The sequence below is a fragment of the Hibiscus syriacus genome, unplaced genomic scaffold (assembly GCF_006381635.1).
Source record: "Hibiscus syriacus cultivar Baekdansim isolate YM2019G1 unplaced genomic scaffold, ASM638163v2 tig00110258_pilon, whole genome shotgun sequence".
NCBI lineage: Eukaryota > Viridiplantae > Streptophyta > Magnoliopsida > Malvales > Malvaceae > Hibiscus > Hibiscus syriacus.
In genome coordinates, this window is record NW_024062649.1 from 222207 (window position 1) to 240915 (window position 18709).

General features: G+C 37.2%; 2 protein-coding genes across 2 annotated transcripts in view; both read right to left on the minus strand.

Moving 5' to 3' along the window:
- Positions 1 to 491: 491 nt before the first annotated feature.
- Positions 492 to 5793, minus strand: LOC120115169 (receptor-like protein 7). The gene is made up of 6 exons (XM_039135941.1): positions 2378 to 5793; positions 2173 to 2198; positions 1901 to 1986; positions 1111 to 1133; positions 719 to 809; positions 492 to 608 (listed from the first exon to the last, which is right to left on the minus strand). Exons 1-6 carry the CDS (start codon positions 5791 to 5793, stop codon positions 492 to 494), a joined length of 3759 nt encoding a protein of 1252 aa, XP_038991872.1.
- A 2788-nt stretch (positions 5794 to 8581) lies between these two features.
- The window catches only part of LOC120115100 (receptor-like protein 7), a 35717-nt gene continuing 25589 nt past the window's right edge, over positions 8582 to 18709 (minus strand). Inside the window, exons 4-5 of the mRNA XM_039135857.1 lie at positions 14525 to 14530; positions 8582 to 8596 (exon numbers count right to left, since the gene is read on the minus strand). The gene's annotated coding sequence lies outside the window, so the exon portion shown is untranslated. The remainder of the gene's footprint in view (positions 8597 to 14524; positions 14531 to 18709) is intronic.

Sequence of the window (18709 nt, forward strand, 5' to 3'; positions counted from 1 at the left end):
TTTTTTATCATGAAATAAAACAACTAAAATACTCCAGAAAAAAGAATAAAGATCAAAATTACAATTTTAATAAACATCGGAGGCTAATTTCATCATTATATCTTGATAAAGTTTATAGCTTGATAATTAAAATAGAAAAATCTTATAGTTTAATGACTATAAATGTAGTTTACCCTAAAATAATCTTCCTGTTAAGATAGAAAATCTGGCCAGTTGACTGACCTAATTAGCTGTAATCATGAAATTCATGACTCTTTTAAATGCCAAGCACAATCTATTTTTATTTTTTTCTTTTATCTAAAGATTTTTTTTTCTATTTTTAATATTAAATTAATCAGTAAAAAAAATATTACACAAATGATTTTACTATTTTTGAATAATGTAGGTTGTCATTCAGATTTTTCTTAATTAATTAGTTACATAACCATCTTGTAGATACAATTTATCGAATTCAGAACTTTTACGAAGAATAATAGTCTTCAAAGATAAAGTTAACGAACGATCTTCACTTGAGGTTCGACGGCTTCAAGTACCTCCAAACTGTCAAGACGAAACAACCAGGTATGAGCAAATGTGGATTGAACCCCAAATGTGGATTGAACCCCAAACTGTCAAGACGAAACAAACGATCTTCAAAGATCTAGCTCAAACAACTTATCTTGTGTTTTGATGAATCCTGGAGAAAGGTTACGTACCCCAAATGTGTTGTGGATTGAACCTTAGCATGTTCATCATCATATGTCTTCAAATGTCTGTAGTTTTGAAACTCCAAAAGAGATCCATGTATGAGCAAGCACTTCCGGTATTGCCTGCCCAAGAACAAGGTACACACCGGCAACCTGGCAGTGGAGTCAAATCATTCCGTCAAATGTGGCTTTCATCAATATCAACCCAGCAAATTTCTTCTCAGATTCATAAAATATTCTGAAAATAAAAAGTTCGAAATAAAAGTAAATAGCATGTTAAAGAAAGCTATGATAGCTATTATTAGCATGGAAGTTGAGTACTAGATAAAAATTATACCCTCCCCCAAATGACTTGTGAATTGAAGCACGGCTTGCTGATCATCATATTCTTTCAAATAAATATCAGCTCCCAATCGATCCTTACCCTGAAAGAACTATCTTTGGACCCTGAAACACAATTAACAAAAATGATCTTTTTATTCAGATTTAAGAATCATGGATCAGCTTCTATAACAGAGGAATGCTTAGTGGATCGTTATGCATATATTGATTATATATAGCTAGTAACAACCCTTTTTTCCTTTATATTGCGTAGGGAGTAAGTTATAGCATATGAATTCTGGTGAAGTCACCTGTTAGATTTCCAGAACCTCATTCGGCACTGTATATCCGATACATATCACAATGAGAAATCAATTACCATAACATCTCAATTCAATTTTCCAAGTAGATATAAAAGAGACGCCTCTAGATGCGGTGTCTCTCTGCATAATTACTCTGTCAAATGTGACTTTCGTCAACATAAGGTTCACTACTACAGAAAGATCAACTCAGTTGGCCTACCCATTTAATCATAGTATACTCATTACATGTCCTCAGTATATACAATTAGCAAATTCAAGTAAAATGTCGGTATGAGCAATCACTTTCAGTATTGCCTAAGAACACAGTACCTTCAAAAATTGTCCTTTGTGACCTCTTTCATTTCTATATTCGAAGAGTCTTTTGGCGATGTGAATAGACTGAGCTGCAACCTATGATTTTAGACACCTGCTACAAATTTTGTACCATACTTTTGGTTATTTTCTATTTCAAATGTCACCAACTTACATGCAACGATTTGAAGCTTTATGGGGACAAAGGACATTTACCTCTATCAAGATTTATGATCAGAGACCTAATCATAAAACTCGACAAATATGCCAACTTCATGCCTTGTTGACATCTTGGTCAAAATCTAAACCAGACTGGTTGCTCTTACACCAACTCGCAATATCCTGAACAACAACATGCTCAGGGGCTTCATAGTTTGCAAATAAAGCAATAGAAGCAAAAGTAAATAAGCTTTTCAACTACACATGCATCCATGGAAATAAGGGAGAAGGGGTTGGGAATACCTGCCCTAGCAGTTCTGCCTCTGCTTCAATTCCCCCAAAATCGAATTTCTGGTGAAGTCCTCATCTCTTATAGTACCTCCTGAATTTACATTCCATGTCCTGCTTCAAGTCCATCCTGAAATAAAAAAATAGGTCAGTGTCAAATTTCGAAAGAATATGAAATGTCTCGTAGTTTACAACAACTATCTTTTCAAATTAGAAAAACTGAAGTTTCAAAGCGAAATACTTACCTGATGATTTTTGAAACACTAACTTGGATGGAGTCTCCTAGATCTCCTATTTTGATTCCCATACATTTTGAACTTGTAAACCCATCTGTTTCCCAACTCATTCAGCACTGTAAATCCAATACATAGCCCAACGACCAAACCACTACCATAGCCTATCAAAGCAATTTGCCAAGTAGACATAGCATCTAACCATGAATCTTTTCCGTCTTCCCTTGGAGGAGGTGGCACCGAAATACCAACTTCATCGCATTTCCTTGACAATGGCGGCCCACATAATTTTGGGTTCCCAAGATAAGAATCGTTTGAAAATGTACCGAATTGATTGCTTTGTGGTATGCTCCCTTCAAGTTTGTTGTAAGAGAAGTTCAATGCCGCCAGGAAAGTTAGACCTGTAAGCTGTGGAGGAACCTTACCTGATAGATTGTTCATTGAGAGATCTAAAGACTCAAGTTCATTTAGGTTCTCAAGTGCTGATGGTATTTCACCAAAGAAGCTATTATAGGACAGGTTTAGCACTTTGAGTGACATGAGAAATCGTATTTCTTCAGTTATTCTCCCATGGAAACCATTGCTGGAAAGATCAAGACATGTGAAAATGGTTAAAACTTTCTGGTAGAACATTTCAATCCCTTTATTAACAACTGTCACAGAGTCTTCATAGTACTGCCCTCCGTTGTACAGCCTTCCGATGTAATCCAACTTAGATTTGTGGCCATGAGTCGTCTGCATCATCACCTTCAAACATTGCAAAAATTCAACGGACAAATTTCCTGAAAAATTGTTGGAAGCAATGTCCAGTATGCTTAGGTTTTGAAAACCAAGTCCAGTGTCAAAGGCTTTGATTGTACCATAAAATCTGTTTGCTCGGAGGATGAGAACCTTCAAGAAAGGATATTTCACCAACCAAACCGGGAATGTATCATGAAACATATTGTTTCCAACGTCCAAAACTTCGAGTTTTGAGCAAGTGGCCAATGATCTTGGTAGCTTCCCTTCCAAATTATTCCGGCCGATTTTGAGCGACCTCAGCTGACTGGCTTGAAAGAAATCAATGGATAGTTCACCAGAAAACTCGTTAGAAGCAATGTCCAACACATCCAAAGTTGGGAAAACAGTTTTATTTTTCACATATTTAATTTGACCGCAAAATCTGCTTTCCCGCAATACTAGAACAATCAATGCAGGCAATTTCTCCAACCAAAAAGGGAATGTATCAAGCAGCAAGTTGTTTCCCAAATCCAAGATTTGAAGCTGAGTGCATTCCACCAATGATCTTGGCAGCTTCCCTTTCAATCTATTCTCGCTAACTCTGAGTATCGACAATTTAGGTGCTTTTGTAAAATTTGGTAAGATTCCACTGAAGTTATTTGCATGAAGATCCAAATATCGGAGGGCACTCATATTGCCTAAGCAATTTGGAATGGGGCCACTGAAATTGTTATGAGATGCATCGAACAAGGATAGTCGACTCATATCACAAATAGGTCGAAGCAAAGAGGCCTGCGAAGAAGTTAAACTTTGGTTGGATAAAAGTTGGTCCAAAGATGAGAGATGATTATAAGCAAGATTCACATAACCCAAGCTTTTCTTCCACACCCAATTTGGTATTGCACCACTCATTCTGTTATTCGAAAGGTCGAGTAATTCTAAGTTTTCTAGATTCTTTAACAACTCTGGAAAAACACTTATGTTACATGATCCCAGATATAATTGCCTCAGCATTGGAAAAGAGAAGTTTGCATCACTTGAGGGAAGCTGTTTTGGAAAATAGATGGCATTGAAAGAAAGGTCTACCCGTGAAAGAGTGGCCTTCCACAACCAATTAGGCACAACACCGTGGATATGGTTGTCAGAAAGATCAAGAAAAGTCAACTTGTCTTGTGTTTTGATGAATTCTGGAAATTCAGTGAGGTTGCATGAGTTTAGTCCTAGGATCTCTAATTGGGGTAATGTGAGGGTTTTGTTGTCACTTTCCATTAACATGCTTATGTTGTATAGGTCAAGTTCCCTTAAATTCTTGATTTGGAAGAAGATGTCAAACTTCATGGAACTAAAGCTATTGCCTCCGATATTAAGACTTTCAAGCCTGGGAAGTTTAAGGATTGAATTTGGGATTGGTCCTGTTAAATAATTATAGCCTAAATCTAATTCCTCAATCAATGAAGCAGATGCATTGGGGAACTCATCAATTTTTCCAACCAATCGATCTGCTCCAAGAGACAAGACTCGCAATGATGGAAGGGTAAATAGGTAAGGATTTATTGATCCAGAAAATCCATTCCCATCCAAATAGAGAGATGCAAGATTCGGAACTCCTATTCTATGGAAGGGAGGGATTAAACCACTGAAATTATTATATCTTAGATCCAGGTTCACCAGGTGACTAAGATTCGTAATTGATGATGGAATGGATCCATAAAATTGACAAAAAATAAGAGTTAAATCTGTCAAGAACTTAAGGTTACCGATTGACTCAGGCAGTTTTCCACCGAAATCCGTAAAAGGAAGCTCCAATATCCGTAAAGCACTGCTTGGTGGAAATTCTGGCAATTGACCCATAAGTTGATCATTAAACGAAATGTCAATGCTTTGGATTTTTGGCAATAAAAGAATATCTGTTGGAAAATGCCCACTCAAACTGCAATCTACCAAACTGAGAGAAGTCAGATTCGAGGAATTTGTCAAGAAATTAGGAGGTAAATAAGAGATTGGGTTCCAGTCAAGGACAAGTTTGGAAAGAAAAGGAAGTCTTGAGAGTGAAGAACATAATGGACCCTTTAGACCGCAGTTTGACAGACTCAACACTTGGAGATTGGGAAGTAGTAAAGATGTGGTTTCACACCATTCACCACTTTGAAACGAGATGTCCACTCCGTCCGAATAGAGCTCTCTGAGATGCCTCAAATTCTTGATCAGTGTCTTGAAGTTTGGTTTCTCTAGTTTCAGAGTAGGTGAATCATAAAAATAACCATCACCGTTTCTCATATAACAGTGCTTTTGATTAGATAGATCAAGAGAAACCAACCTCGTCAAGAACGACATCGCCACTGGAATTTGGCCATGGAAGCACAAGCTTGAAAGGTTGAGATGAGTTAGATTTGGGAGTTTATCAAACCCATACGACAGCAGAGTGGTGTTGAAGTTGTTTCCAGCAAGGTGAAGGTGTTGAAGATGACGGAGATCCAACATGGAGTGAAAGCTGCCTGAAATGCTTCTGTAACTGAGATCAAGTCCAACGACATGACCAGAAGCATCACAAGTAACTCCTTCCCATGAACAACAATCGGTGTTGGCATCCCAAAGATCAAATTTGGAAGAGAAAGTGAAATCAAGGGCATAGTAAAGATCATGCTGCAGTTGTAGCAGAGAAGATCTCTGGTCATCAAGGCATTGCTTTGGGAGATCATCAAAGGAAAACACAAGAGAAAGGAAGCATGAAAATAGAAAGAAGAGCGAAACTAGGAAATAAAGAGTCTTCATGTTTGGTGGTTATGGCTGTGATGGAAGATTGTTTCAAATACATCATTGTATTTATAGACAAATCTGTATTAGTTTATTGTTTTCATAATCTCCTACCATGTATCTGTAAAAGTCTAAAAGAAACCCATCGTGTCTTTGCTGCATGCAATGCATGAAGAACTTCGACCTGGTTGTAAGGTGATTGAACGAGTCAGTGGTGATAAAATAGTTTAATTACGCACCAAAAACGCGTTGATTACACAATGGGATGTAAACTGAAAATGAATCAAGTTAAAATATGGAACTCAGTAATACTCGAACTCGACTCGACTCGTTTACGGTCCTACTCACATCATGAACTTGATAATATGAACTCGGCTCGTATACTTGTTAAGATAAAATAATCATGAACTTGATGGCTATTTCAAATGCTAAGCACATTTTCTTTTTTATTTTACTTTCCTTGAGAATCTAAAATGTCAACTCTTACCAACTTCATTAAAGTTTGAAAGATTCTTTACAAGGATATATCTAAGGTTGATCAATCAATTAATACTTACAGAGAAAAGAAGAAATTCAAACACTATCATGAATATGATCTGTAAAACGAACATAAAAAAAAATTATTCATCTGTGCATTTGTTGACATCCAATTTGCAGTCTCCAAAATCCAGTTGGATCTCTCTTATGGCTCTAAGGGTGAGAAGATGATGAAGCAAGCAGTGAGTCCATAACTTGCTTCTCACCTACTGAACATTCAACTATTTGATTCTCCCTTACAAAGAAAAATTCTAAAGAGGAAGCAAAGGAAATCTCTCAACTTTTTGGTAAAGTCTTCATCTCCTATGAAGGTATCATTCCAAAACAGATGGCTCTAGCAGTGGTGTCTCTTTGCAGAATCACTCTGTTTCATCTGCATCAAGTTATCATTCCACGTTGAGATGAACGAATAATTGTGAACTTGCATGCATGTGTATGTATATTTGTATCAGTATCTTATGAAGAATTCCAGAACCAGGAGGAAGAACAAGCATGTTTTTAAAGAGCAGATGAAGTCCATTTAATGAACGCAAGTTTCTCTTTGTTGATTTGAAATTCAAGCCTTTTTTAATCTCTGCCTGCCTCAATTATATATAATTCAAAGGAGATTGAGAGTTGTGGTAGCATACTAATTCTGGGATAAGCCTTTTCACCTATCGTTTTCCGAACTTTAATCTGGCAATCTGAGCTTCCTTGGTCACCTTTTTCATTTCTCTATCCAAAGAGTTTATTTGCGATTCGATCAGACTGAACAGCCACCATTGATTTTGGACACTTGCTACAGAATTTGTGCCAAAAAGGGACTTAACCCCGAGTATACTGATCAATTTGAGGTTTGATTTTTTCAGATGAATCATTAGATGACAGACCAAGGTTTGAGTTTAGAGAGTTGATAGACCTGAGGTGGGATACTGCGATTGTGCCAAAAATTCCATTCAAGCTAAGGTCTAACGCTTACCTTAAATGTATTTCCTTCAAATTAAAGATGAGGGATTGACAGCCAAGGCATCAGGGAGACTGACCCCTGCAACAAAATCGAGAGAAAACGATCTTATTATTTGGATTTAAGTATTATAGAGTACTTATAATAACAGAGGAATGCTTTGTAGATGAGAGTGTGCATGTTTTGACTATATATCTATAAATGACCATTTTTTATCCTACTGCATGGGAAGTAGGTTATTTAAAAGATTTACACGAACCATACAGGAGCGAATATATGTAACAGCATCATCTCGAACAACCAAGGTCCCTTTGTCACCTCGTTTATTTCTCCATCCGAAGAGTCTTTTGGCAATGCGAAAAGAGTAAGCCGCCAACTTTGCTTTTAGACACCTGCTAAAAAAATTGTGTGCTTTTCTATTTCAAATGCCATCAATGAACATGCAATGATAGGAAGCTTTAGGGGAACAAAGGCCATTTACCTCTGTCAAGATTTGTGATCATAGACCTAACCGTAAAACTCGACAGATATGCCAACATCATGCGTTCTTAACATCTTTGTAAAACTCAAAACAAGACTGATTGCTCTTACACCATCTAGCAATTTCCTGAATAACACCAGGCAATACCTGGCTGAGAGGCTGCATATTTGCAAATAAAAGCATTAGAAACAAAAGCAAATAAGCTTTTCAACTGCATAGAGATTCATGAAATTAAGTAAAAAGGGGTTGAGAATAACTGGCCTAGCATTGCTGCCTCTGCTTCAATTCCCCCAAATCCACGGCCCCAAATGCCTAATCCATTTATCATTGATTTATGAACCACACCATAAAGAAACAGTATTCCGTCATTGTTAAAGACAACTCATTTGAGGTATACCTATATGTAAGTTTGTTTCAAATGTATTGATAGACAGATTCGGCTGCAAAGTTCCTTTAATTTGAACAAACTACCCTGAACTTGTATGCATATGTATATGTACAAGCAAGTTTGTATCTTTACCTGCTGAAAAATTCCAGAAATAGGAGGAATAACTATGAGGTTTCCAAAAGCGGATGAGACCCATTTTTTGAAAGCAAATATCTCCTTTGTTCCTTTGAAATTCAAGTTCCGTGTGCGATTGTACAGCAGTTTCAGATCTTCTCACGTTAACTTGGAACGAATGATCAACAACAAAATCCAACGGGACCTGGATGCTAAAAAGAATGAACATTTACATACATACTCGTGGAAAATCCATACGGCTCATATTTGTTAGAAAAATTTACCATTTTCTTCAAGTTGCCAATCTCTGCTTCAGCATGGCCTGTTTCAAGTACCCCATGAGTTTACATTCCATGTCCTGCTTCAAGTACATCTGCAAGGGAAAGAAAAGGTTGGGACCTAAATTCAGAAGCATATGTACATGTATCCAATCTATTCCCACCAATTTTGAGCGACCTTAGTTGAGTGGCTTGTAGGAAATTGATGGGTAGTTCTCCAGAAGCAACGTCCAACACGTCCAAAGTTGGGAAAACAATTTTTATTTTTGAAATGTTTAATTTCAGTAAAACTTTTGAACATTCTAATTTCATCCTCAAATTATAAGTCTATAACCCTCATTCTAAATTGATCCCCAAACTTTTGAATCTTTCAATTCTATCCCCAAATGCTTGGAAAGAAAGAGAAGTCTTAAGAGTAAAGGGCATAACAGACCTTTTAAATCATTATTTGACCGATTCAACATTTAAAGGTTGTAAAGTACTAAAGATGTGATTTTAAACCATTGGAAAACTCGTCAATTTAGGGTAAACTAATCAAATGGGCACCTAATTATGGGGGTGTTCGATTCTTCATCGTTTTAAGGTTCTTGTGGGGTTATGCTCTTTAAAGCCTTGAAGTTACAAGTTTGATTCCGTTCCGCTGTCGCCAGATTGCCTCTGGTAGTGCAGCGGGCTTCGGTGGTCCCTGTCATTTGCTCGGTTATCATTTAGGTTGGCTCTTGGGCTGAGACGGTGATGGTTGCTTTCTTTGCTGCAGGAGGATTCTCTTGCTTTTGCTGGCTTCGAGGTAGCTTTTCTGAAGTTTGTTCAGGGAAGCACTGAGTTGAGGTGTGATGTTTGGTGCTCTGTCATTTTGCGGGTATTTAGGTAGTGTGGTGATAGTTTATTAGTGTGCCCATACTGTTTTAGTTTGGGCCACTATTCAGTGGGTGGATGTTAGCATCAATTTAGTTGGTTTATTTTGTAGTGCCCATACTATTCTTCGAGGAAGTGTGGAAGGATTTTCAGCAAGTGTGTGTCTTTTCTAATGATGTGCCTTTGGTCAAGTTCCGGGTGTTGTTGCTGGTCTGTTCCAGTGCTTGGTTCGTTCCTCTGATTTTGTTGTATGTGTATTTCGCAGTGTGACCTCTTTTCTTATTGTTGGTTGTCTGTGTTAGTTTTTTTATGTGTTGATTTGGTGATTGTGGTAAGGTGTGGGTATGTACTGAATGAGGGCCTTGAGGTGATGTACTTTGTTACTTTCTTTAATACAAAACCCTGTTTCAAAAAAAACTATTTAAATAGTATCAATCAAGTCATCTGATATTAAAACCTAACGGATGAGTGATGTGGCAGTTAATAAAATTTTTAAATAATTACACTTTTAATTCTTATTTCTTACACTTTTGTAATTTATTACTAACTTTAATTTAATTTAATAAATTAATCATTTAATTAGTTGCCTTGGACAGGATTCGAACCCAAGTTGTTGAGACAAATGGCGTGCCTCACTACAATTGAGCCAAGCATCACAATAGTAAAATAATGGGTAAACTACATTGGAAACCACTTATCTAGTGCCCTTTTTCATTTTGACTACTGATGTATCTATTTCATCAATCAGACCACCCAATTATTTAAATGTTTCAATCAAGTCATTGACCGTTAACTTTTAACAGGGGACTGATGTGGTAGTTAAAAACTTAATATAATTACATATTTGGTCCTCAATATATTTACATTCTATCAATTTAATCATAATTTAATTCAATTAAAATAAATTTAATCTCCAAATTAGATGGTGACACGTGTCACTATCAGATTAGAGGATATTTTCTTACTTTTTTATTTATTCTAATTTAATCTATTTTTTCTCTCATAAGGTGATGACACGTGTCACCGCAATATTAAATAAAAAAAATCAATTGAAGAGGAAATGTGCACCAGGAGGTACTTGAACCTAACATAAAGAGGAACTCGTAATAGACATTTTAAACTACAATTTGACAGACTCAACATTTAAAAGTTGTAAAGCAGTAAAAAGGTGATTTTTTTTGGTAATAAGAGAATTTTAATTGAAAAATACATATAAAAATAATATCATAATCTTATAGTGTAATTATGATACGAATACAAAACTTCATTAAAATACATTAATTTATAAAAACATAAAATTATATAAATATTGAATACCATTTTCTTTCAATGCCTGGAAACAGGGGAAGAAGCAGAGTTTCCTTCTGGTTTACGCTAAATATTGAATACCATTGGTGGTAAATACTAAATAGGATGCTTATCTTTTGCAAAAATGAATTCTTTTATTAGGATACTTAATCCAAAATATTAAATTCAAAGAACACGATTTCGAATTATGCCATCACGACACGGTCCGACTTGTTCGACTGTATGGTGACAATTTTTCCCTTCACTTATTTCAGTGACTGTTAAGAGGGTTTACATGAACCAATGTTGGCCCTTTGAACCCTTCCATTTTCTTCACCAATAACACTCCACGCCCTGTAGGTTCCTGGCTCCACCTCGTCCAGCGAACCTTTGTTGTCCCGTGCCTGTGAACTTCCAACATTTTATCACTGAAGTGAACAGCATTTGGAGACCAGTGGTTGCGGCTAAACATGAAAAGGATGCTGCCAACCTGCTTTGCCCTAGTCAGAACCATGTCCACTAGAATTATCCTCTTCTATGGTATTATTAGCATGCAAGTTTCAGTTCTGGAGAAAGATTACGTACCCCAAATGTCTTGTGAATTGAAGCATAGCATGCCCATCATCATATGTCTTCAAATGTCTGTAGTTGCCCAAGAACATAGTACATTCAAACACAACATTAGCCCCCTATCGTTTGAAATAACGGTTAAAGTTGTTGCCTACCATATGACTCTAATTACATGCATAGACAAAACCAAAAACATTTCATCTGTAAATAACCATTATGATCTCGAGTTTCTGCACATTAATCACTTCAGTTCGGAGAGACAAAGGCCGAAAAGGATCTCACAAGGGAGATTATTGACATAACTTTTTGCATGTCTAGTAAACCAAACGCATGCAGCTCATGCTTAATTCGAAATATTCATAAAATACTCCAAAGTGATCATTACCTTAAATGTATTTTCAAATTAAAGATGTGGGATTGGAAGCCAAGAACACCAGGGAGATTGGCCCCTGCAACAAAATATTCGAGTTGGAGTGTTAGTCTTGGTCTTTGGCGTTGCATGCAAATGTCTACGTCTTTCTACCCCTTCATCACTGCATGGAATTAGTCGTTATAAACACAAAACTGGGAATCTTCTTCGTTGGTTGTGATGGATGTTGTGAAATTCGGGTTAATTTCCACCAATAACAGATTCACCGTGAAAACTATTATCTAGGTGACTAGTGTGAAAACGATTGTACTAAAAATCACCCCAAGGTAGATTCCCAGGAAAGAGGAGGGGTCACAATGGTCCCTCTTAAAACCCACTTTCCTTAGACAGAACTACCAAGACAAGTAATTTTAATAGGACAATAATTGACAACAACTATACCCGACAATAGCTATTAAATAGACATAAAAGAGAACACCAAAATATTTCACTAATAGAGGAAATATTACAAAGAGAGAAAGAATACAAATAGCCTTTAAAATAGAAGAAGGCTTATATTTGTGGGATGATTAACTAAGGAGGAGGAGGGCTTTATTTATAACAAAAGAATTTCCCCTCCTCCTTATACACAACCAATGTGGGACTTTTGCCAAAAACCAACAAATCTCCACCTTGGCAAATTCCACACACATCTCTAAAAAACAATCTTTTAATTTGTAACAATATTGACCAAATCTAAACAATGTTTAAACTTGACCGCAGTTACCACTTTTGTCAACATATCAGCAGGATTCTCAGTGGTCCGAATCTTCTGGATTATGACTCCACCTTCTTCTAGAATCTCTCGTACAAAGTGATATCGAACATCAATATGCTTCGTCCTTGCATGGTAAACCTGGTTCTTTGCTAAATGAATAGCACTCTGACTGTCACAGTGCACTTTGATGTGCTTTTGTTCTATTCCCAATTCACCAAGCAACCCTTGAAGCCAAATTGCCTCCTTCACAGCCTCTGTAACTGCCATATACTCTGCCTCTGTAGTAGACAAAGCCACTGTTGACTGTAAGGTGGACTTCCAACTGACTGGTGCCTTTGCAAATGTAAACACATAACCAGTAGTTGATCGACGCTTGTCCAAATCACCTGCATAGTCTGAATCACAATACCCAACTACACACTGACCATCTTGTTTGTCCTGCTGAAAGACCAAACCAACATCTACGGTGTTTAGAATATACCGCAGAATCCATTTCACAGCTTGCCAATGCTCCTTTCCAGGATCATGCATATACCTGCTCACAACCCCAATTGCCTGTGAAATATCGGGTCTCGTACACACCATTGCATACATCAAGCTACCAACAGCACTTGCATACGGAACCTTTGACATGTATTCCCGTTCTGCATCATCCTTAGGTGACATGGATGCACCGAGCTTGAAATGAGGAGCAAGAGGTGTACTAACTGGTTTTGACATCTCATTTATGCCAAAACGTTTTAGTACCTTCCTCAGATATTCTTTCTGAGACAAACAAAGCCTCCCCAATTTCTTATCCCTTGATATCTCCATGCCTAGAATCTTCTTCGCTTCACCAAGATCCTTCATCTCAAACTCCCTGTTCAATTGAGTCTTTAGTTTCGCAATTTCTGTCTGACTCCTGGAAGCTATCAGCATATCATCAACATAAAGAAGAAGATATATATAGGATCCGTCTTCTAGCTCACGTAAATACACACAATGATCATATTTGCTTCTTGTGTACTTCTGCCCTATCATAAACTTGTCAAATCGCTTGTACCACTGCCTTGGAGATTGCTTCAATCCGTACAACGATTTTTCTAATTTGCACACCATCTCTTCTTTTTCAGCAACTTTGAATCCATCTGGCTGAGTCATGTAGATTTCCTCATCCAAGTCTCCATGTAAAAATGCAGTTTTTACATCCATCTGAACTAGTTCCAAATCCAACTGCGCTACCAAAGCCAACAAAATTCTGATGGAGGAATGTTTTACAACTGGAGAAAATACTTCATTATAATCAACTCCCTCCGTTTGAGCGTAGCCTTTAGCCACCAATCTTGCTTTGTAGCGGATGTTATTCTTGTCAGGAAATCCATCTTTCTTTGCATATACCCACTTGCACCCAATTGCCTTCTTTCCCTTCGGAAGACTAGCTAGTTTCCACGTCTGATTCTTTTGAAGGGATTGCATTTCTTCATTCATGGCAATCCTCCACTTTTTATGTTCTGAACTTTGAACTGCTTCATTAAAAGTGGCAGGAACGTCATCAATTGCAATTGGTGATGCAAAAGAGACCATATCAGCATAACGAGCAGGTTGTCTAATGGTCCTCTTTCCCTTTCTGAGTGCAATTGATTCATGTTGCTGTGGAGGTTCTTGGGTCTGAACCTCTTCTTCATCTGACTCTTCTTCTACCATAGGAGAGTCAACATCATTTTCTTTACTGGTTGGGACAAATTTGCTTCCTTCAAACTCCACCTTTTTGGGAGTTCCATCTGTCTGCTCCAATTTTTCTGAAGTCACCTTTCTCAACATGGTAGATTCATCAAAGGTAACATCCCTGCTGAAGATTATTTTCTTTGTTTCTGGACACCAAAGACGATAGCCTTTCACACCAGAGGTGATCCCCATAAAAATCGCCTTCTTTGCTCTTGGATCCAGCTTTGACTCCTTAACATGGTAGTATGCAGTGGAACCAAACACATGTAAGGAATCATAATCTGTAGCAGGTACTCCAAACCATTTCTCTAATGGTGTTTTACCACCAATAGCAGTCGATGGTAAGCGGTTGACAAGGTGACAAGCATAGACCAAAGCCTCAGCCCAAAATTCTTTGCCTAACCCAGCATTAGACAACATACACCGAACCTTCTCCACTAATGTCCGGTTCATACGCTCTGCCACTCCATTCTGTTGTGGTGTACCTCTGACAGTGAAGTGCCTAACAATACCTTCCTCTTCACAGACTTTCAGAAATGGATCATTTTTGTACTCTCCACCATTGTCTGTACGGAGACGTTTGATTTTTCTGCCTGTTTGAGTCTCCATCATCTTTTTCCATTTAAGGAAAAATCCTAGCACCTCATCCTTTGTCTTCATTGGATACACCCAAACTCTCCGGGAAAAATCATCAACAAAGGTGACATAATAGTGTGTTCCTCCCAATGAAGTTGTCTTGGAAGGCCCCCATACATCTGAATGAACATAATCCAAAATACCTTTAGTATCATGGATTGCTGTTCCAAATTTCACCCTCGTCTTCTTCCCTTTGATGCAATGCTCACAAAAAGCTAATTTGCAAGCCCGAGCACCCTTCAATAATCCTTGATCTATCAGTAATTTCAAGGATTTTTCACCAACATGCCCCAAGCGCATATGCCATAACCTGGTTGCTTCTGACTCCTGTTCATCAGTAGAAGCTGCCACTGCTGCTGTCCCAACAATTGTACTACCCAGAAAGTAATACACATTGTTTCTTTTTCGGATTCCCTTCATTATCACCAGTGCACCAGAGATAATCCTCATAATCCCATCTTTTGCCCTCACTTCTAAACCTTTTGACTCTAAGGTTCCCACAGAGATGAGATTTCTCATTAAATCTGGTACATAATGGACACCTGTTAAGGTTCTGATTGATCCATCCTGATTCCTCAAGCGAATTGAACCAATCCCAAGTGTGTCAAGAGGGGAATTATTTGCTGTGTAGACAATTCCACCTTTTAGTTCTTTAAAATCAAAGAACCATTCTCTATTGGGGGTCATATGGTGGCTACAAGCTGAATCTAACAGCCATGAACTGGAACAGCTGGTTGATGGCGTAGCAGCGAATGCGAAATCTGAATCTCCATCATCATACTCGACCACATTTGATTCTGAGACAGCCTTCCCCCTTTCAGGTTTGCCTTTATTCTTTAGCTTGGGACATTCTTTCTTCCAGTGCCCTTTTTCTCGACAAAAAGCACATTCATCTTTGCTCAATCTGGACTTTGACTTCGATCTCCCTCTGCTTCCTTTATTCTGACTCTTGGAACGGCCTCTAACAACAAGAGCTTCTGCTTCGACACTTGTGTTTTCTTGTTTGTCTTTCTTTCTCAATTCATAACTATACAAGGCAGCAGTTACTTCACTGAGAGACACATCAACCTTCCCATGAAGTAGAGTAGTTTCAAGATACTCAAACTCATCAGGAAGTGATCCCATCAACATCAGAGCCAGATCTTCGTCTTCAAAAGTCACGTCCATATTCATCAGATCAGTCACCAGCTGATTAAAGCTAGTAATGTGATCATTCATAGTGGTACCTGGTACATAGTTGAAGCGGAACAGTCTCTTTTTCATGTAGAGTTTGTTCTGACCGCTTTTCTTCAAAAATTTCTCCTCCAGTGCCTTCCACAATTTACTTGCAGAAGTTTCCTTAGAAAATGCATACTTCTGCTCTCTAGAAAGACACGATCGAATAGTACCACATGCCATTCTATTGATCCTCTTCCATTCTTTCTCCTCAACATCATCTGGTTTCTCTCCTTCAATAGCAATGTCTAGACCCTGCTGAAATAGGGCATCTAGAACCTCGCTTTGCCACATGCCGAAATGACCGGTGCCATCAAAAATCTCCACTGCAAATCTAACATTTGTCACAGCATTTCTTGCCAAAATTGAAGATGAAGAAGCGTCTGCCATTTCTGCTACAAATTCTATTTAATAGCTGCCAATGCAGAATGTCAATTATCCCAAGGAAATTTTTCTGATGTGGAAGATCAGCCTAAGCCGCAACCACAGAGCATACTAAAATAAACCAAGAGCTCTGATACCAATTGTTGTGAAATTCGGGTTAATTTCCACCAATAACAGATTCACCGTGAAAACTATTATCTAGGTGACTAGTGTGAAAACGATTGTACTAAAAATCACCCCAAGGTAGATTCCCAGGAAAGAGGAGGGGTCACAATGGTCCCTCTTAAAACCCACTTTCCTTAGACAGAACTACCAAGACAAGTAATTTTAATAGGACAATAATTGACAACAACTATACCCGACAATAGCTATTAAATAGACATAAAAGAGAACACCAAAATATTTCACTAATAGAGGAAATATTACAAAGAGAGAAAGAATACAAATAGCCTTTAAAATAGAAGAAGGCTTATATTTGTGGGATGATTAACTAAGGAGGAGGAGGGCTTTATTTATAACAAAAGAATTTCCCCTCCTCCTTATACACAACCAATGTGGGACTTTTGCCAAAAACCAACAATGGATAGATACATGATAGCACAATGAATGTGAATTTCCTTTGTAAAGATCTTCTGGTTTATGGTAAAATAAACACATAATGAAAACTTACATCTATAAAATAAACATATAAAAATGTTATGAGAAAAATAAAAATAAACATCAGAAACAGAAACAGAAGGAAACTAAAAGAGAATATAGTTTTTTTCTTTAACTTTGGTAGAATCTCTATACATCCACCAATGTCAAATAAAAAATATGTCTTAATTATCCATAAACCTCAAATAAAATATTGGCTAATTAATCGAATGGAAATTTCCACACTGAAACTTTGACGGAGTTCATTGAAAAGATGGAGGATTTTGGCTAATTAATCGACTTTTCAATTTTATTGGTTGGAGTGTTAGTCTTGGTCTTTGGCGTTGCATGCAAATGTCTACGTCTTTCTACCCCTTCATCACTGCATGGAATTAGTCATTATAAACAAATGAACCGAGTTTGAACTGTTTGTTCATTTGTTCTTCATAGCGTCTCACATGCATATATATTTCTTAAAGAAGATACAAACATAGTGGGTTGTGGAGAAATGAAAAAGATTGGGATTTGCGGCAGGCAACATACCAATTCTGGGATAAGCCTTCTCTGAACTTTACTCTTGCAATCCACACTTTCTTTTCCATGAAATAAATTACAAACCAAAGTTTATCGTTCCCAACTCATTTAACACTGATGCATATGCATCGTAGTTTACAGCAATTATCTTTTCAAATTAGAAAAGGTCTAGTTTCTATAGTAAATGCTTACCTGATGATTTTGAAACACTAATTCAGATCGAGTCACCTTGATCTTCTTCTATTCCTTTTCCCATACTTGTTGAACTTGTAAACTCGTTTGTTTCCCAACTCATTCAACACTGATGCATAGCCCAGCAACCAAACCACTAGCATTGCCTGTCAAATCAATTTGCCAAGTAGACATAGCATCTGACCATGAATCTTCTTTGTCTTCCCTCGGAGAAGGTGGCACTGGAAGATCATCTTCATCGCATTTCCTTGACAATGGAAACCCACATAATTTTGGGTTCCAAGATCATAAGAGTCATTTGAAAATGTACTGAATTGGTTGCCTTGTGGAATGCTCCCTTCAAGTGGGACAAAATTGTGGCGATTTCACGTTAATGATGTGTACTAACATGCCAATCCCTATGTTAGGACTTAGAACGGTCCAAAAACAAGGGAAACAAAATAAGCTTTTAGTTGGGGAAAAAAATTTAGAGTAAACTGTATAATTGACCACTTAATTATTTAGTCATTTTATTTTTATCACTGATATTTTAATTTGGTGTAAGACACAACTTAAATATTTAATTTGTTCCATCAGAACACTTACCGTTAAGAATGGATGGAAATGATGAGGTAGAAGTTAAAAGAATAGGCATAATTCTATTAGTCCTTAATATTTATACGTTCTCTCAATTTATTTCAAATTTAAATTTAATAAATTAATCATTCAATCAGAATCTGACACGTGTCAACACAAGACCATGACACATATCATTAATGATACATGTCAACACATGATTAGAGATTTTTTTATATCAATTTTAATTTATTTAGTTAAATAATTGTTCTATCCAATTAGGCGGTGACACGCCACCCGAATGGATAAAAAATAAGGGATCAAGAAATTGATCTTGCCCAAAATCGAACCTTGGCTACTACAGTGAAGGAAGCATGCCAAAACAAATCGGGTTGTCTTCACATTTTGTGTTACACAATAAAATATATATATCTTGATACTAAAGTTAATGCCACCTAGAATTGAGTAATTTTAATTTAATTAATAATCTAATTTTTT

Excerpts from the sequence above, each read along its gene's own strand:
- LOC120115169 (XM_039135941.1), bottom strand. The coding sequence starts at position 5,793 with ATGAAGACTCTTTATTTCCTAGTTTCGCTCTTCTTTCTATTTTCATGC. Across the intron at positions 2,199-2,377 it reads TGGGTTTACAAGTTCAAAAT|GATGGACTTGAAGCAGGACA; the intron begins GTATGGGAATCA and ends TTTTTATTTCAG. Across the intron at positions 1,987-2,172 it reads CTTGAAGCAGGACATGGAAT|CCCCTGAGCATGTTGTTGTT; the intron begins GTAAATTCAGGA and ends CAAACTATGAAG.